At 43.2% G+C, this 20,623-nt stretch overlaps 1 protein-coding gene across 25 annotated transcripts in view; it reads left to right on the top strand.

Annotated features, from left to right (window-relative positions):
* Window positions 1-20,623, top strand: part of LOC129836424 (ankyrin-3-like) — a 153,209-nt gene that overhangs the window by 109,304 nt on the left and 23,282 nt on the right. For 12 of the 25 annotated variants that reach the window (XM_055902562.1, XM_055902576.1, XM_055902558.1 and 9 more), the window contains 18 exons: window positions 585-683; window positions 1,424-1,522; window positions 1,825-1,923; window positions 2,341-2,436; window positions 3,363-3,435; window positions 3,663-3,719; window positions 7,611-7,734; window positions 13,368-13,470; window positions 15,115-15,221; window positions 15,978-16,010; window positions 16,984-17,208; window positions 17,337-17,491; window positions 17,632-17,843; window positions 18,112-18,319; window positions 18,505-18,601; window positions 19,278-19,506; window positions 19,624-19,749; window positions 20,167-20,289. In XM_055902562.1, coding sequence (XP_055758537.1) covers window positions 585-683; window positions 1,424-1,522; window positions 1,825-1,923; window positions 2,341-2,436; window positions 3,363-3,435; window positions 3,663-3,719; window positions 7,611-7,734; window positions 13,368-13,470; window positions 15,115-15,221; window positions 15,978-16,010; window positions 16,984-17,208; window positions 17,337-17,491; window positions 17,632-17,843; window positions 18,112-18,319; window positions 18,505-18,601; window positions 19,278-19,506; window positions 19,624-19,749; window positions 20,167-20,289 — 2,265 coding nt within the window. Of the gene's footprint in view, window positions 1-584; window positions 684-1,423; window positions 1,523-1,824; window positions 1,924-2,340; window positions 2,437-3,362; window positions 3,436-3,662; window positions 3,720-6,046; window positions 6,696-6,744; window positions 7,050-7,610; window positions 7,735-13,367; window positions 13,471-15,114; window positions 15,222-15,977; window positions 16,011-16,983; window positions 17,209-17,336; window positions 17,492-17,631; window positions 17,844-18,111; window positions 18,320-18,504; window positions 18,602-19,277; window positions 19,507-19,623; window positions 19,750-20,166; window positions 20,290-20,623 lie in introns of those variants that run through there. The other 13 variants (XM_055902580.1, XM_055902577.1, XM_055902564.1 and 10 more) reach the window with 6 other exon arrangements.

The following is a 20,623-nucleotide window of genomic DNA, read 5'->3' as shown; positions in this document are numbered from 1 at the left end:
CTGTATAGCGCCGTCTTTAGCATGGCGAATCAGACCACAGCTGAGTCTCTCATTTTCAAAAGGAGTTCAAAAGGAGCCGCTGGATTTACCAAGTCCTTTAAAAACAACGTCCTATCTAGCTAGCTATCTCTGTGACTCTTTAAAAACAACGTCCTATCTAGCTAGCTATCCCTGTGACTCTTTAAAAACAACCTCCTATCTAGCTAGCTATCCCTGTGACTCTTTAAAAACAACCTCCTATCTAGCTAACTGTCCCTGTGACTCTTTCAAAACAACCTCCTATCTAGCTAGCTATCCCTGTGACTCTTTAAAAACAACCTCCTATCTAGCTAGCTATCCCTGTGACTCTTTAAAAACAACCTCCTATCTAGCTAGCTATCCCTGTGACTCTTTAAAAACAACCTCCTATCTAGCTAGCTATCCCTGTGACTCTTTAAAAACAACCTCCTATCTAGCTAACTATCCCTGTGACTCTTTAAAAACAAATATGAATAAAGAGCCATTGCTTTGACAAAGCTATGATACCCCCCGGCATGGAAAATAAATTCTAAATGTGTGTGTGCGATTGCGCGTATCTCTTTCAGAGCGGTCTCACACCTCTCCACTTAGCGGCGCAGGAGGACAAAGTCAACGTGGCGGAAGTCCTGCTCAACCAGGGGGCGGATGTTGACCCCTCGACAAAGGTGAAGGTCATGCTGTTTCCACGGCAACCACAGGGAACAGACTGTACAGACTATCACAGTGAAAGACTGTGGGACAGAGAGATGCCCTTGATTTCAACTCTCCTTATCAATGATAGACCAGGGGTTGTAGATGGTTAATTCATGTGTTTAGAATAGTGATAAAACCCCACAACACAATGAAGTTACAGACATAATGTATTGATGTTACGTGTGTGTATCTATTGTCTCCACCATTCTATACACTGGTCGATAAAATGTTGAAGGAAAGATAAACACCTGCTCTCACACACACTTGGCTGCAGCACTGTGTTCTCAGGTGTGGGATGAATAAAGGATTAGAAGACACCTGAGTGGCAGGTGTTTGTGTCTGTATGTGCGTCACTACCAGTAACCTCCCCTGCTTGGTGCAGCAGACTGCCCATCAGCTGCTCACGTTCACTAGACAGGGACACAGACAGAGAGAGATCTGCAGTAGCACAAGGTTACACACTGTGTTGTGCTGGCAGCACACTGGTTTACAGCCAAGGCTGTTCATTCATTCATATTTTCTATCAGGTGTCTCTATTAGAGAAGTGTTATGAAGTTCTTGTTGTATAATAGGATTTTTGTGTCACACTTGTGTAAATGTAATGTTAGTTACTTCCTGGTCACACAAGGGCTGTGATGTCACAGAACGAGAAGTAACAAGCTCACATCTTCCTTTCTTCTCTCTCTCGGTCCCTTGCCCTTGGGTAAAACAGATGGGATACACTCCGCTGCATGTGGCTTGTCACTATGGCAACGTCAAGATGGCAGACTTCCTCATACAGAACCAGGCCAGAGTTGATGACAAAACAAAGGTAAACAACTGAAAGTCTGTCCCATGTGGTGTTCATGTGAGCTGAGCTTATTTACCTTTGTCAGTTTGTGTGTTTCTCGCTGGCTCTTGCTAGCACTCTCTTTGTTTTGGTACCACTCCCTCCTTCCCTCTGTTCCTCACTCCCTCTCCCCCTCCGTCACTCTCTTGCTATCCTCCTGTTTATATTTTCTCCTTCATGTTTTCACTTTGCACCTCCTTTCCCCACTCCCCTCAATTTCTCTCCATCTCGTTCTTCCTCTCACTATCATCCCTCCCTCTCGTTCTCTCTGTCGCTGTCTGCAGAACGGCTACACGCCCCTCCACCAGGCGGCGCAGCAGGGCCACACCCACATCATCAACCTGCTGCTGCAGCACGGAGCCTCTGCCAATCAGCTGACCGCGGTGAGTGAGGCATGATGGGAAAACCTGCTGTCTCAGCAGCTCTCTTCCAGAGGCCTGGATCAGCAGGGCTACACAGAGCAGCAGGACACATACAATAGTAAACAGTACATACATAGTAATGGACACACAGACACAGACACAGACACAGACACAGACACACACAGACACACACACACACACACACACACACACACACACACACACACACACACACACACACACACTAAAAACAGACTTCTACACAGAAACACACACACATACATATACAGTATTATTGTACATTCACAAAGCACAGAAATACACACCCACACACAGCACTAAATACACCCCCACATACAGCACTAATGTTGCCACACTAACAAAGTAAAAACAAACACATATTACAACCTACATCATTTCTTTCCCCCCTCTTCGCAGAACGGGAGCACAGCCTTGTCCATCGCCTGTCGTCTTGGTTACATCTCAGTGGTGGACACTCTCAGGCCAGTGACTGATGAGAATCTGACCTCTGTGGTAAGACGCCATGCCATTTATGTCTCTCTGTCTGTCTGTCATTGGTCTGTATATTTATGTTTCTGTAGGTTTGTTTGTCTGTCTGTCTGCCTGCTCGTCTATGTATTTTCATGTGGACCAGTGGGGCCTAGCCCCAATGTTACAGCTTGTCTTTGTCCAGTGAATATTGCTTCTGGCGCTCAATTTGACTGTAACTCATGAAATGGAGAGTCCACTCACCAGGCATGAACACAGGCCTTTATCTCAACTGACACCGCAGCGGTGGAAGACTTGATTTGTGTTCCATTGCTGTACAGGTAGTAGGTGTTGATCACAGGTTCACACACCCAAACAGTAGGCCGGGTACCACTCTTGAGGCAGTTTGCAGTACATAGCATGCTGATCTCTGCTTGTGTGTTATGGTGACGCAAAGCAAACGGTCGATTTGCATTCCTAGTGGTTGAAAAAACATGCCAATCCAGACTAGTGGTCTGTCTCCATGTACAGTATGTGTTTCTGTCATCTGACCATGTGCTTGCACTTCACTGACCTTGTGTGTGTATCTGTGTGTGGGGATCTGAAAGTACATAGTAAATGAATAAACAGTTGTTTATTCCTCTAATGACATGGGGCCGAATCCTAACATGAGGTGTGCACATTGTGTACAACTCAAACCATGACATCACTGGATGAGTTACTGTATGCGTATCTCAATTTAGTACTTGGCCCTGAAACGGTATACAAGAGTAACTGCATGTGATTCCAGGAATGTTCTCTCACATGCTTAACTGTGTGAAAAGCCCAGTTTGAATATCCTGTTGCTCCTCAAATAGATCTGTCGACGTGTCAGGAGGGATTTAATAATAGTGACACCCAGGGCCAATAAGGGGCCACTGGGCACAGTAGCATTCATCTGCATTATTCATGTCGGACTCTTTTATCAACAGACTGCGACAGAAAAACACAAAATGAACATCCCCGAGACCATGAACGAGTTTCTGGACATGTCTGACGATGAAGGTATGAGTATAAGTGGTTGATATGACTGTATCAAAACTTCGCTTTAACCTAAGCCGTGCATTACCCCATAAGCTGACAGTGAGTTGACCGATTGGGGTTAACCTGTGTTTTGTGTATTCAAGGCATGTGATTCATATAGTATGCGTTGCTGCATCTCATATTAGTGAAAGTGTGCCATTTGATGCCTTATTAATATTCCATTAACTGTATGTATTCAAATCACACAGCTAAGGCTAATGCGCCGGAAATTCTCAATGACGACTGTATTTCAGATGTTGACGAAGGTATTTGCCCCATTTTTCTACGCAGTAGTTTTGTTTTTGTTTCACTCTTTTCACGTAACCCCATTCCTTCAACTGCACCTCACCTGTTGGAAAGCTAACCATCTCGCCATCATTGCTGATACGCTGCTTCACTGACTGTCCGCTGTTGCTAGGAGTTTGTCTGGCAATCTGGAACACGCTAGCCAGAACCCACCTCTTTCTCTCTGCTTCCTACACTGAAATGCAGCTTTCTCTGAGTATCTTGTTTGATCCACATATCAGTAGTTGATGTCACCAAATGTAAATCAGCAGAGAATGTAAGTCTCGGACACAAATTACATTTGTGTTTGAGCTTTTGGACTTTTATTTTGCTTGCGATAAGATACTGTTTATTTGGTGTGACTTATCCACAGTCATTCTGGTTACACTGCATGTAGCTAAGTATTCAAGCCCTAGAGCAATTTGTGCTTTGAGGGACAGGCCTTCCTTTTACATGTTGTTTTTATTTTGACATATTAGTCATTTAGCAGACACTCTTATCCAGAGCGTCTTGCAGTTAGTGCATCTTAAGACAGCTAGGCGGGACAACCACATATCATAGTCATAGTAAGTACATGTTCCTTCAGTAAAGTAGCTATCAGCAATGTCAGAGCTAGAAAAGGGGAAAAAAGTGAGAGTGTCAGTTCACAAGCCTTTTTTTTGGGGGGGGGGGGGGGGGGGTGGTTCTGTGGGGTTATTGAAGAGACTCTTTGAAGAGGTAGGGTTTCTGGTGTTTTCAGAAGATGGGCTTCCTACTGTAGTAAAGCTGAGTTTCTCCACATTCATTATGGTGCTTTTAACTTTGTTGCCAAAATACCATGCATGTAGTTACATGGTATTTCAATATCTTGGGTAAAGATAGAGTAATAAATTACTATACATTACTTGTAACTACACAGTTACACTACTTGTAACTAGTAAAGTGTGTGGGACAAGTGTTGCTACAGGTTACCGATCTCAAGTTGCACTCTTTTGCTGGCTGTTTGAATACCAATGTATGAGTAGTTGTCAGGAAAAACTTTGTTATTCATTGCTTCAAAAACACTGGGTGACAACTGAAATGCACTGAAAAAAAGTGAAATCTAAGCTAGCCTAAATAGCTTATATTGAGTGATAATTCGTTTTTTTCTTACCAAGCTAAATTATCCAATGTCATTGGCTGTTAATATTTATTTTTTTATCTTAAAAAAGGCTTAATACAAGAAATGTATCTTATTTCAAGATATTTTTCAAGATATTTTACCTTAATATCTTTTTTTATTTTTTATTTAAACGTTTTAACTAGGCGGGACAATAAGACAATATAAGATATTTAGTCTTGCTTAGATTTCACTTTTTTGCAGTGCATTTCAGTTGTCACCCAGTGTTTCGGAAGCAGTTTTAACGGACACTACTGTAAAATGGATACATTTGTCCATGGAGTGTTGCTTAGGTAACTGTAGAGAGGGGTGTGGAGTTTCTGTGTCAGATGATACTGCTGGACTCAACAAGTTCCACAAACTCACCTGCTGACTGATCAGAGATGGTGCTTACTGTGTCTACATCAGGGCTGATAAACACACACTGCAATGATTACTGCTCTCCAAGTTCAATGCTTTCCACATTGTAATGGCCTCTCATACATTACTGTAATGCTATAATCAAATTGGTAACAAATAGTTTACCTCATGTCAGCTGTTGAGGTTATCCTCACAGTTTACTACATTGCTATATGGCCTTAGGTGTAAGATTGACAGAGGCAGATATGGTCCCGTGTGGCTCAGTTGGTAACGCATGGCGCTTGCAATGCCAGGGTTGTGGGTTCGATTCCCATGGGGGACCAGTACATAAAAGAACAAAAATGTATGCACTCACTACTGTAAATGGCTCTGGATAAGAGCATCTGCTAAATGATAAAACATGTAATGTAAACTTTATGCTGAAAACCTATCCTCTGGGAATGTGTCATTGACAGTCTTACTGAATAATGGTGTTACATCTGACCATGCATTACACCAGTAATCTGTCCACAGTGCATGCCATCTCTCAGTCACCTTATGGAGGGCAATCCAATTGGCCATGACAGGTCACTCCTGTCCTGCTGTAGTCAGAGTGCAGTGGCACGCTGATCCCACTAAGCATTCCTTAGATCACCATGTCTAAAAGAGATCACTAGTCATGATTTCAGAGGAGTAATGGTTTATGGAGGTATATGTAGGCTACTTTCTTTGAGAGACAAAAAGATGAACCAATTATCCATTTTGGGGGGCAGTTTTGGTCCACCCATTTGGATTGCAGCCAGTTTTTCACTGTCCTCCCCCCTCCCCAGGAAAAAACCTAGTGGGTTGTTCTTCAAAGACTCTTTCTCAGTTCAGTCTCCCCAAACTGTTTATCCTGTGTCCTAAAATAAGTATTTGTTTACATTCTGGATTACACTCAGATTACTGCGCAACAGACAAACCACAAACATTATTCAAACGCCACTGTGTTTTCGTTGCAATTCAGCCTGAATTGACGAAGATGCTATCCGGACTGGTGAACTTTCTCTCCAAATCCAATGATATGAGCTTTAGCTGAGCCGAAAAGCAAAGAAACCTCTTATCGCGAATTTAAATGTCTTCTACTTTTACTTTTTCGCTCAGGGATGTGCTCTACCCGGAAAACTCCGCATAGTTTAAACTTTGTTTGCAGCAAGAGACGGAACGGCAGCGGCAGAGGTGCAGCCAGTCCCTGCACTAGCAACAATTGCAGCAGTTACAGTAGGCTTTCGGACAGTCCCTGGCTGGAAGGACAGACAAACGGGACAGTTCGATTTCGAGTTCTTTCAGCCGCAACCACATGAATGGATTGGAATTTTTTTACGCCTCTCGTCTCTCTCTGGATTTATTGGTGGGAGTTAACTGTTCTGCAGATAATTGGAAAATAAAGACAAACACGGGAATATAATAAGAGTGTTGACGGACATGGCTGTTTTTCTATGTAAGTCATAAAGGCCATATTTATGGAGAAGTGTTGTCGAATGGAGGTGATACAGGGAACTGGTGCATAAAGCCATTTCGTACGCAATCGAGTTATTGTAGGCTACAGCGTAGCTGAGGCGGGAGAGAGCCGTGTGAGGGAGAGAGCTGGGAGAGGGAGAAGATAATCGCTTGCTTGCTATGACGTACAGTATAGCCTTCAGTACTGCATTGGCTTTGAAAAACATTACTCACCTTTGACGTTCTACAGTCAGTGTGTGAAAGCGAGCGTGTTTGAAGGAACCAGTGTTGCAATGTAGCAAAGAGCTGTAACGACATTGTAGCCCATCCGAGCAAAAGTGCGGCATTATCTGAGGTACTGGGGCTGCCGGGGGAGGGGCTGCGGTGGAAGATTGATGTGTTGCAGGCTGGGGTCGGTCAGAAGGGGGAAAGGGGATACATTGTCGCGGCAAGGATTGCTGTTTTTTTTTCACCTTGATAATCTAGGTGCTCTTGCTGCTTGAGTTCTACTAGCGTTTAATTACACCCAGCGCTTTTTGGCTTGAGTGTCAATACAAACTGCGTTTGGTTTTACTGGACAGAAGAGCTATGCTGCAAGTAGCTTTTGTCTATCTCCAAGCTAGTGGACTTCGTTAGCCTATGAATAGATTGTAACTTATTTATTACCATGTCATTCATTTCAAGTAGCCTAGACATATGAGTGTTGATGCTGCTATTTAGCTTCACTATAGCCCAATGAGTAGCCTACCAACTGAGCATAGGGCCTACTACTCTGGCCCACTAGTTATCAGAGTGACACTGATGAATTATCCGAGGCCTGTTATAATGAAGTGGTGGTAAGATTTTTCTAGGAGTACTGCAACACTCTTCTTGCTCGGATTGCCTTTGAAGTAATGATTGGGGACTTTTCCACCAGGTGAGGATGCAATGACCGGTGACACTGACAAATATCTGCGGCCCCAGGACCTCAAGGAGCTGGGGGACGACTCTCTTCCACAGGAGGGCTACATGGGGTTCAGCATAGGAGTCCGCTCAGCGAGGTATGTGACACTATTATGACATTATATGCTCTTGACCGCGATGTCATGTTTGGCATTGCCAGTGCGTTTGTTTATCCTATACACACAGGTTTAAGATGTGCTGATATGTTGATGATACTGTATGGGAGCAGTGAAATTGTAAGAAGTTGTGGTGAGTTAAGTGTCCTTCATAGAAATATATGTTATGAAGATGTAATAGATATGTTATTACCACTTGGTTCAGCATGACATCATGATTCAGCAGTTTGAGTATTTTACGGGCCATAGAATGACTATTGATCAACGTCACTGATACCTACACGTATACATATTGCCTTTGGTCAGATATGTATACGTTTTTGCCCACTACAGTATTCAAAGAGAGGATGACCAGCTGTAGGCTAAGAGTTGAGTACCCAGTAGAAAACAGGCAAGCTTGGGAGAAAATACATAATCACATTAGATGAGTATTGTATAACCCACAGCACATCATTGGCCATCTATTGTGGAGCCCCTGACAGCTGGCAAATGCATGGGAAGGGTCGACTGACTAAAAACAACGACGGTATCAGGCAGCAGCACACTATGGTCCAAAAACTGCCTAAAACAGAACCACTGTTTTACAAATCAAGAAAGAGGAGTTAGATCAGATTTTAGGCTATAATGGATGGTGTCAGTTGTTTAACACATCATTTCAATATGAAGCGTGAACTCATTTCAGCTGTTCCTGGTTTGATGAATCAAGTCCGGGTGTTTGAATAAGGCTGTGTCACTTTTATCATCTCTAGAGAAGCTTTCGGAAGTTCATGTCACCAATTCCCAAAGCCATGTGACAAATGTATTGACGGCTGCTTAGTCAGTAAAAGTTAGTGATGATGTCTAAATCAAGGACTTTCTCTGATAACGTTTTGCATCTATAAACTATGTTACCATGTACTATCCTGTATACTGTGCTATGATACACCTGTGTCATTATGCTGTTATTTGAATCGCAAAGTAAACTGGTTGAATATGTGTGGTGAAAAGATATTGCTGACATGATTCTTTGCAGTCCTGGAAATGTTCTGCTTTTGTATTGATTGGTTAATGTATGGTACCGAGCAGCTGCTTTCTTTTCCCCTTACCTTTCTGTTAATGACATTGGCCTTGCATGGTTTGCTCTCAGACTGGGCCACACACTAGTCTATACACACACACACATACATTCGTAAACTATTCAGACCCCTTTTCTTTTTCTACATTTTGTTACGTTACAGCCTTATTCTAAAATGGATTAAATAAATAAAAAATGTACATAAGTATTTAACCCCTTTGCTATGAGACTCAAAATTGAGCTCAGGTGCATCCTGTTTCCATTGATCATCCTTGAGATGTTTCTACAACTTGATTGGAGTCATTGGACATGATTTGGAAAGGCACACACCTGTCTATATAAGGTCCCACAGTTGACAGTGAATGTCAGAGCAAAAACCAAGCCATGAGGTCGAAGGAATTGTCCGTAGAGCGCCGAGACAGGATTGTGTTGAGGCACATATATGGGGAACAGTACCCAAAAAATGTCTGGAGCCTCCATCATTCTTAAATGGAAGAAGTTTGAAACCACCAAGACTCTTCCTAGAGCTGGCCGCCCGGCCAAACTGCGCAATCGGGGGAGAAGGGCCAAGAACCCGATGGTCACTCTGACAGAGCTCCAGAGATCCTCTGTGGAGATGGGAGAACCTTCCAGAGGGACAACAATCTCTGCAACACTCCACCAATCAGGTATTTATTGTAGAGTGGCCAGACGGAAGCAACTCCTCAGTTAAGGCACATGAAAGCCCGCTTGGAGTTTGCAAAAAGGCACCTAAAGGACTCTCAGACAATGAGAAACAAGATTTTCTGGTCTGATGAAACCAAGATTGAACCCTTTGGCCTGAATGCCAAGCGTCACGTCTGAAGGAAACCTGGCACCATCCCTACGGTGAAGTATGGTGGTGGCAGCATCATGTTGTGGGGATGTTTTTCAGCTGCAGGGACTGGGACACTAGTCAGGATCGAGGGAAAGTTGAATGGAGCAAAGTACAGAGAGATCCTTGATGAATACCTGCCCCAGAGCGCTCAGGACCTCAGACTGGGGCCAAGGTTCACCTTCCAACAGGACAACAACCCTAAGCACACAGCCAAGACAACGCAGGAGTGGCTTCGGGACAAGTCTCTGAATGTCCTTGAGTGGCCCAGCCAGAGCCCAGACTTGAACCCAGTCGAACATCTCTGGAGAGAACTGAAAGTAGCTCCCCATCCAACCTGACAGAGGTTGAGAGGATCTGCAGAGAAGAATGGGAGAAACTCTCCAAATATAGGTGTGCCAAGCTTGTAGCGTCATACCCAAGAAGACGATGCTGTAATAGCTGCCAAAGGTGCTTAAACAAAGTACTGAGTAAATAGTCTGAATACTTGTGTAAATGTGATATTTCATTTTTCTATATTTTTTTTAAAATAAATGTGCAAAAATTTCTAAAAGCTGTTTTTGCTTTGTCATTATGGGGTATTGTGTGTTGATTGATGATGGAGGGGGGGGGGGGGGGGGGGCAATTTAATAAATTTTAGAATAAGGCTGTTTACGTAACAAAATGTGCAGAAAGTCAAAGGGTCTGAATACTTTCCGAATGCAGCCACACTTTCCGACACAGACACAGAAAGAAAAGAAAGAAAGACTACAAGCCCAGGCTTGGAGCATACCCCATGCAAAAGCAGAGCATCGATGTCACATGAAAATAAAAACACCTCTCTGCTTGGACGTTTTCAAAATGCTTTGCACTTCACCACTCTCTTCTACTTTCCTTTTTTTTCTTTCTTGCACTCTCTGTTTCTCACTCTAGCCCTAGGATCAGGTAAGAGCAGAAAGCACATTTCACCAAACATATTTCCCTCCCCTGACTCATCCTCTGTGCGTTGTGACTCCATGAACCATAGTCAGTCTTTCTGGTATACTTTCCCTGAGTTTTTTGGTGACTTTATTTGGGAAACCTTTTTCGAGCTCACTAATATTTTTCATCACCTTATTTTCTCATCAGTCAATATAAAACCCTCATCATTTGCAAATAAACCAAGTAATATTTAATACAAGTTATGAATAGAGTACATGAGAAAATGAATGTGACTGTTTTGTGTTATGTCTTAATAATGGCAGGTGCTTTGGTTAGAGTTGATTAACCCATCTTTTTGTATGGTGTGGTTCAAGGTGACACCCTCCCCTTTATAATTTCTTTGAAGGTGTCACTTTATGTAACTTCCAGGGATCAATATGTTTCAGTCCATTTTCAATCAGTATCAATCAAACAGTACTGCAGTATTGCTTACAAAGGGATTGGAGATATTATAATCCTTAAAATTACCCATTCTGGTATGCAGAGATGGAAACCTCAAGGCCTCAATGGCTTGTTGTCTAAAAATCCCGCATTGACCTATCTGACAGACACGTGCACACACACACACACACACACACACACACACACTTTACCTTGGATCTATCTGATGATTGACAGAGCAATCATCCGCACAACCAACTCTTTAAACTGACACAGATAGGCAAATGTTAACTTTTTTTCCAGATCAAATAACACTGCTTCGTGGAGAGACAGTAAGAGTGAAATAGAGATGGTGAGAGAAAGCAGAATGCATTGAGGGAAATAGACATGGCAGTGTTTAGAATAGCAACGAGGGAAGGGGTGAGGAACAGAGGCAGATTGATCAAAGCCACTGAGAGGCATGAAATGGTACAGAAAGAAGCCGGAAGGAGAGGGTAAGGGAGTAGGGAGGGAGGGAGTGAAGGAAAAGAGAGGAGACTTCTGGTAAGTGCACCCGTGAAAATGTAACTGTGAAGCAACTCTGCACAAATAAAACAAAATGGAATTGAATTGGCAAGAGAAAGATTGGCGGAGAGGAGGAAAGAGATGGAGGGGTAATAAAGAGGGAGGGAGGAGAATTGTGAAGAGCAAACACAGGCAGCAACACAGAGAGAGTAGGCAAAGCAGGTTTGGGATGCCAGACCATTCAGGCTGAGTGGAGTTGCTTAGAAACTTCAGCTGCAGTGCTGAATAAAGGGCTTCTCTCTGTGCTGAATAGCATGCTCACTCAAACACGCTGAGCTCTGCGTTTTTGCTCTCCCTTTCTCCACACACACACGCGCGCACACACACACAGTTCATACGCATGGGCACACACACACACACACACATACACAGTGCAGTCCCACACTCGTGACTAGGTTAAACACACATTTATTCTAAAAGAACATGGCTACATTGTTTAAAGGCCCAGTGCAATCAAAAACGTGTTTTATATATATTTCCACACTATGAGGTTGTAATAATTCTCTGAAATTGTGGAAATTATGATAATGCTCTTTTAGTGTAAGAGCTGTTTGAAAGACCACTTGAAATTTCTGCCTGTTTTGGTGGGATGGAGTTTTGGCCTGCCTGATGACATCACCAGGCGGTAAATTAGTTAATAGACCAATAAGAAAGAGTTCCAAACCTCTCTGTCAATAACAGCTAGTTTTTCACTCAGATGAATTTTTATACACCCAGACGACTCTCAGAATTTTTCTTCTCCCACTCAGACCACTCCCAGACATTCCAAGCAAAATTCTTGATATAGAAATTGCTCTTGGCTAACAAGCTATTTTTGTTACTGTTTGACCATTTTAATTAAAAACAATCACATTAAGGTACTTAATTGTTAACCAGAAAGGATTTTATAGTTGGATTTTTTAAAAACGGCTGCGTTGGACCTTTAAAACAATCAAGTAAGAAGAGTTTGAGAAAAAGCCAAAGGGTGCAACCAACTGCATTCAGTCAGTATGTCTGCAACACCAGGAACACATCACAGCACAGCTGAATGCAGTAAGACAGAGAGGACCATCATCTCTGTAGCACCCAAACTAACACAGATAAATAGTACACATTTGGTGGGTGCTTATATTTGTCATATTTCACACGTGCAGATGTGTTTTATTACGGATGTGTGAATTGCCTGCCGCCCTACCTGCCAATCCCAAGTCATTTGAGAATTTAAAGACACAGAACTTTGCCCATCCTAAAACGAATATTTAATTGAATGAGCTACATTACTTTAACTGAATACGAAATAGGATACTTCAAAGTAGTTTGAGATTATTTTTAGGGACCGTTACAACTAAATCTTTATTTAATAACCATAACGAATCTGCATGTTTTAGTTATTGAAATGAGTTAGTTCCATACTCTATGTAGTGTATAGTTACCACCTTATTGTTTGTTAGTAGATCAAAAGTGATTCTTCATCCAGTTCCTCTCTGAAACATCTAGTCAGGCTCTATTTGACCTCTTATGTCTGTGTTCGTGATAAACAGACACACCTACAACTCCTTTATCTCTCTCTCGCTGTCTCTCTCTGTTAAAACTGACTGACCTCACTCTCATTTCCATCTCTGAATAACTCCTACCTATCCGTCTATCCCCAGCTGTGGGACTCTAATCTTGCTCTGCACTATATACGGTACGTTGTACGGTGCGATTCAGTTCCCTGGAGGTTGCATGTAGTAATGGATTTGTTTTACTTTTGCTTTTCTTTTGGTTTGGGCCTGCTGTTCATTGTCACCCGCTGTGTTGCGTGGTAACATTTAAACACCCCAGCCTCCGCTCCTTCAGTTCGGATAGGTCTAACACCCTCAACCGCAGCTCCTACGCGCGAGACAGCATGATGATAGAGGAGATCCTCGCCCCGACCAAGGACACGGTACGTCCTCCTAACATTCCTTTTCCCCTTTCTTGTATCTTTTTTTCTGTGGTCTCTCTCTCGGTTTCTCTGTGCCTGTCTCTTTCGCCTCTCTTCTCCGTGCTCTGTTTCTGGGTATTGCATGAAACGATTAACATTTTTATGTGAACTCTGAGATGGGGTCAATGATGGATTTAGCCTCCCCCTGGATTGTGGTAACAGTTTATTTCCAGTGCCTATTTTGGGCTTTTTTTGTTAGTTTGGTTTATGTTGGACACTTGTAGGGCTGTGTCCATGTAGGACATTTTCTGTAAGTGGTGTTTCAAACTTCCCTGTGGCCACTGAAGGTTTCCAGCTGCCTTGGGAAAACCAAACTGCAATGTCCTGATTTGTCTTGTTTTGGTGATCACTGTGCAGGATCTAAAACAGGAACATTAACCTGATGTACCATAAATAATATTGCCAACTTCACTGACATCATGTTCGACAAACAAATTTCCAGGATTCGTGACTATAGAAAGCGAAAATATGCACAACTTCCATTACCTCTCTTGCAATGTAAGCAAAGATGTTGGGTCAAAGAGGAGCCTTGTATTGGAATGCGTGTAAATCTTGTTTTCTCAAATAGTAAAACATTTGTTTCCTCAAACTTGGTCGTAAAAACTGATTAAAGCGACGTGTCCTGTGCTTTTTCCACGGCTTGAGGCATCATAGAACGCTCTGTCGTTTATCTGTTTCATTATGATGATCACATGTTGCATTCTTGGTGTTTTGTGATGTTTGTGGCACAATCAGATCTACTTATCAGAAGTAAGGTTGTCTTTATGAAACATTAAAAGGCCACTCTTTGCTAAAGACAATCTTGTGGTAAAAGCTACTGCAACATCTTCTCCATGTATGAGTTGTTAGCCAATGACTGCCCACTGGGCACACATTGGTTGAATTGAAGTTGTTTCCATGTCATTTCAATGAAATTACGTTGAACCAATGTGGAATAGACAACGTGTGCCCAGTGGGTAGGGACTGGTAGAAAAATCTCAAGGCTCTTCAAGTCCCATTTGTGATTTCTCATCGACCCTCTAAAGCTTCAGAGTGTCTGTAAAGACCTTTCCTACTTGATTGACCCTCTCAATAAGGTATATGATGACATCAATACAGGGTTACCTCGCTCTGCTCATGCTCTATGACCATCTCTCTGGTTTCAATCATGTTTGTTTGTTTGAGCTCTGAAATTCTCATCCCATTCATTGGTCCTCATCTCAGTGAGGTAAATAGTTGTTTATTTTCCCATGTGACTTCTGGTCACTGTAAATTCCCATGATTCATTTTTATACAAACAAATGATTGTTTCATTTGGACTTTTGCCACTTGTTGTGGTTAAATGGATAATCATATTTAGCATGTTTCATTGAAGTGATGTTGAATGTTTTCGATGACAATAACATGTTTCTGTGAGACTGTCTGAGTCCTGTTAGATCACTTCTCTGTAGGCGTAAGGTGTTTTATTCTCTTATTGTGTGTTAGAAATGTAGACGGTCACAAAAGGTATCACTTCTTCTGTCTGTCTGTAGATCAGTGAGTGTCACCGTCAGGTTAGGTCGTAAACCATTAAGTCTCCTTCATAACTCACCCATTGACCCTCCTCCTGCATGTGCTTTTTCACAGCACCTGGCTGTAACTCGGGACTACGATGCAGAGTGTCTGAGGCGCTACAGCTGGACCCCAGACACAATAGATCACAGTAACACTGTGTCCAGCCCCATTCACTCAGGGTAAGAACCAGGCCTCTGCCAGCCAGTCTAACACCCAGCCACAGTTAGCTCTAGCCATGCCAGACTACAGCTAATCCAGACACAGGAGAATGTTACTCTTCATACTCCATTTCACCAGCCCAAGAAAGACCCAGCTAGCAGTTGTCTGCAGTGAAATACTGTTATGAGGTTTTCCTTTCTGCAGTCTGTTGTGAAATTTTAATTTGCTGAGCCACAGGGATGAATAGTAATGGACTTGCACTGTAGACTACATGATTTAGTCTTATTGGAAATGTACTTGACAGTCCAATGTCCTGCCCTGGGCTCAGTACAGATGGAAGATATCGTGTTTAGGGTTTTGTCAGGGCTCATGTACTGGGGTTGAGTGAAAAGATGACATCTTCCTTTCTAGTTGCTTTAATTTGAATACCAGCTAGGCCAATTGCTGTTGTAAAAGTGAACTTTGGTCTTTCAAATGAACCCTGCAGTGTTTGCTTAGAATTTCATGTGAAGTGCATATGATGAAGTGTATGTGCAGGAATCAGTCTTGTCCTTTTTGTTATACAATCCTTTTTCTGTTATCTGTTATGCCATAAGCGTTTATTCATTTCTGCCCCTTCCAATGCCCTCCATTTTTCCATTTCAGTCTCACCCTTTTCATCCTTTCCTTTGCCTTACATGACGAAATACGTCAGACCCTGAAAAACTAAATTGATTGTGCTGTATTACTAAATCTAGTTTTTTGCCTCCTGCACTGTTTTGGTTTTTATTTTGCAGCTTGTCCTCCCCGCTCCCTCAGTATGACTCCAGGTGATGATTGTGTCTGGTGATGTCACCGTGATGTCACAGTTTCCACTATTTCCTCTTTGCTCTCTGTGCTCGTGTCATCTGTGCGGTCTGGTCTCTCATCTGCGCTGTGTAGCTGTAGTACTAGTGATGTGTTTGGGATTTTCTCACTAAGGTGCCTCTGACATTGCATATATGGATGAAGCCCCTCAAATGTATGAGCAGTCCTGCCGAGTGAACACAGACGATGCCGAGCCTAGGCAAACATACAGTACTATGTAGACAGTCAAATACACCACTGCACTGTACATAACATTGTGTATGGTGTTAGGTTAGAGACTATTCCTGTAACAACTCAGCCAGATCAGCCATGTACAGTATCTTTATTATAGTGCCTTTATCTTAGGTAAGGTTTTATGGCTTTATTGCACCTAAACAGCTGGCATACTATACGAGGCATTTCACTTTAGCATTCCCTTGTTTCCTCTACTAATAGCTTACTACTACCGGTGCCAGTTTCCACAATTCATGGGATGCCCAAACTGCATTTATTTATTAGAATGGAACACGTCATGTATTAAACACATTCTTTCATTTGTGAATTCATTTACTTTCTACTTGGGGTGAAACATTTGTGAAGGTGTTTAATATCAGTCACTAATCACTGCTTCAGAGGGATTGATCTCGGCAGGAAACTCCCCTTTACCCTCTATTACATCACCTCTTAGTTCTTTACAGATTCAGTGTCTTAAAGGTTGTTCTAAGACATTGTTAAGTGTCAGAGGTGAGACCTGCCAAGTTTGAGAATTCGAAGCACCATATCCTATCTCTGTCTCTCTCTCTCTCTCTTGTATTTTCTTTCTACTATCTCTCTTTTCGGAGTGTTTGGGTGTAAGGTGGTCACAGCATGGGATTCGTCCGTCTCACGTGTCAATGGTTATTGCCTCTCTCTCTTTTCCCACTTCCTGGTCTAATATTTGTATTTCTGCGCCGGCAGATTCCTGGTCAGCTTCATGGTGGATGCCCGTGGGGGTTCCATGAGAGGAAGTCGAAGCAACGGCATGCGTATCATCATCCCGCCCCGGAAGTGCACGGCTCCCACCCGCATCACCTGCCGCCTGGCCAAGAGGCACAAACTTGCCTACCCCCCACCCATGGTGGAGGGAGAGGGCCTGGTCAGCCGGCTGGTGGAGGTCGGCCCCGCAGGAGCCCAGTTTCTGGGGTAGGTTTTTCCTTTCCCTTCCCGAAGCCACGGAACTCTATTTAATTTTTGCTCTTTGAATGTGAAGATCCACAATTTTGGCTCTATGGGGGCTCTGAACTAGCTCTGGGTGTTCTGCTCCATTCTAGACCTGTGATCGTGGAGATTCCTCATTTCGGCTCCATGAGGGGAAAGGAGAGGGAGCTGATCGTGCTGAGGAGCGACAACGGTGACACATGGAAGGAACACCAGTACGACTGCCATCCAAGTGACATCACAGACATTCTCAACGGGATGGACGAAGGTACGTTACACACAGGTCAACATTGCTAATATAATTGAATACCCTCTCTGACACATCCAGTCATTCCTTCGTCATTCACACATACATAACTTATTGAATATCCTTCATCCATCTATGTTTGGTAATGTGTTTTCCAACAGAACTGGACAGCAATGCTGAGCTGGAGAAGAAGCGTATCTGTCGGATCATCACCAGGGACTTCCCCCAGTACTTTGCGGTGGTGTCCAGGATCAAGCAGGAGAGTAACCACATGGGTCCAGAGGGTGGAACTCTGACCAGCCTGACCGTGCCCATGGTCCAGGCCTCCTTCCCACAGGGGGCGCTCACCAAAAAGATACGCGTTGGCCTGCAGGTCTGAACATCAAGTCAATCAGTTAGCTGTACTGTTTAGGAATTCCTTTAGTCTCTGTTTTGTGTTATGCTTTAAGCTTTGACCTAATTTCCAAACGTTTTGGCTAAGAGCGTGGTTTTGATTCATGATGAATTGGCTACTTTCATTCTATTGCAATTTCTTTACATGACATTCTTGTAAACGATAATGGTTTTTCTCAGTACTACGTGTATTATGCTAATTAAAACAAATTCACTTCTTTCATCCCTCGTTTCCCCCTTCCCTTCAGGCTCAGCCCGTCCCAGATGACATGGTGAGGAATCTCCTCGGCAACAGGGCCACCTTCAGCCCTATCGTTACCGTGGAGCCCAGGAGGAGGAAGTTCCACAAGCCCATTACCATGACGATCCCTGTACCGCCCCGATCGGCAGAGGGCCACCCCAGTGGACCCAGGGGAGACTCCACCCCCTGCCTGCGCCTCCTCTGCAGCATCACAGGCAAGTCCATGTTCTGAACAACCTCTGTGGCTGAGAACATACCTCCATTGAAATTGGTTCAGACCTTCAATGATAACAAGGTTCACTCCTACTTGGAGACAGGATGGGAGGACAGGGTTTGCAGTAGGTGGAAAAGAGGCTAACCAGGGATGGGGATTTGTCTTTTCTCGTGGTTTTCCATCCAGGTGGAACATCTCCTGCCCAGTGGGAGGACATAACAGGGACCACTCCACTGTCCTTCGTCACAGACTGTGTTTCCTTCACCACAAACGTGTCGGCCAGGTAAGGCCGTGCTTTCTCACATGCCCCCAACCAGTTAACACACTACCCAGGTATTGATTTACCTCGCTAACAAGTCCTAACTAAGTGGCCACAGTGAATTCTTAGTTAGGACTAAGAATAACAGGATGGGAAGCATGTGGCCAGTGTAGAACCTGATATTACCAGAGAGCACTGCTTGGCTTTAGTCAGTAGATTATTTTAGTCATGTGCCTCAGCACTTTTCAATGTCAGACCAAACCGATATGATTTACACCTTAGACCTTCATTGAGAGGGTTGCTAGGCTGCAGAATGTCCTCTGATTTGATAAACATGGAGATTTTAAATATGTAGTGACTATTTTTGTGCGAGCTGGTGAAGATATTTTAGAGCATAGAATGGAGGTGAACATTTCAGCTCAGAGCAATATACTATCACCCATCTAAACATTACGTGCCATTTGATGTAGTAATCACCAATTCTTCTTACTCCAAGAGTAAGTTATAATACGGCCTCTCTATTGAAAGTGTAGCCATCCTCTCATTGGCAAGTCTGTGGATTTAGGTCAGTAGTTATCAACAACGTTTTGTGAAGCTTTTTTATGCATTATAATGTTTATGGCCCCATCAACCTTGCCAAAAAGACACTGGTTGGCTTCAACATATTAAGCGTTGCCCTCTGTTTCTTCCTTACCTTCAGGTTCTGGCTTGCAGACTGTCACCAGATTCCTGAGACGGTCGGTCTGGCCTCTCAGCTATACCGGGAGCTGATCTGTGTGCCGTATCTGGCCAAGTTTGTGGTGTTTGCCAAGATGAACGATCCTGTGGAGTCACGCCTCCGCTGCTTCTGCATGACGGACGATAAGGTGGACAAGACTCTGGAACAACAGGAGAACTTTGAAGAGGTGGCCAGGAGCAAAGACATTGAGGTGGGTCTGACTTGCACCAACACACTCGTCTGCACACATAAACAAAATATGTTGACACAGGTCACAGATACATGGTTTATCTGAATTGACATGCTCTTGTTGATAATGATTTTACAGGTCTTGGAGGGCAAGCCTATCCATGTGGATTGCTATGGCAACTTATCTCCTCTTATCAAGAGTGGGCAGCAGCTGATCTTCAACTTTTTCTCTTTCAAAGAGAATCGGCTTCCTTTCAATGTGAAGGTAGCGTCACATTTTCCTCCTCTTCTTATATGTAATAAGGGCACACTTTTCTATTATAGAGGTATGCCAGAGTTTGATCGTCCTTCAAACCTACTGACATGTTGTAAGCTCTAATGCTCATTTCCATTTTTAGCACGTATTACTTTTTTAAGCACCAAAAAAAGAATGTCAGTCTACTCTAGGGCTGTTCAATGTCGGTCCTGGAGGGCCGAAACACGTAAGGTTTTAATCCTCTCCTTCTAATCAGGGACTGATTCAGACCTGGGACAACACATGAGTGCAATTAACTTCCAGGTAGAAACAACAAACAGAAGTTGCCCTCCAGGACAATAATTGAATAGCCCTGATCTACTCTATTGTATATCTTGTATAGAAATCAATTAATGTTTTTATTGGACATGTGTTGTTGATCCTTAGGTCAGAGACATGGGCCAAGAACCATGTGGTCGACTCTCATTTTTGAAAGAGCCGAAAACCACTAAAGGTCTTCCACAGACTGCCATATGCAATTTGAATATCACACTGCCAACTCATAAGAAGGTAGGTGGATATTTGAATGATATCTTCTCTGGGCCATATCATGTCATCCTCATGTAAATGAATTGAATGACCGAGTACAGTAACAGCAGCGATGCCAGAGTGGAGAGGTTGACCTCCGTTTGGTTAGAATGCCTGCTGCTTGTGTCTTTTATTGCCAATGCCAATTATATTCCCCCACAAAACACACATTCAGTCATACACATGATATTCCTCATTTGCCTGGCTCAAATTGTGGGAGAGTAATAGACCTACATTATGGAGGCATTTCTCTATGTGGTGTTCAAAAACTCTGAATTACATTGCTGTGCTTTTTGCTGCTTTTCTGGATCTTTGG

The sequence above is a fragment of the Salvelinus fontinalis genome, chromosome 37, assembly GCF_029448725.1.
Source record: "Salvelinus fontinalis isolate EN_2023a chromosome 37, ASM2944872v1, whole genome shotgun sequence".
NCBI lineage: Eukaryota > Metazoa > Chordata > Actinopteri > Salmoniformes > Salmonidae > Salvelinus > Salvelinus fontinalis.
Note: the sequence above shows the minus strand (reverse complement) of the source record. Positions and strands in the feature narration are given on the sequence as shown.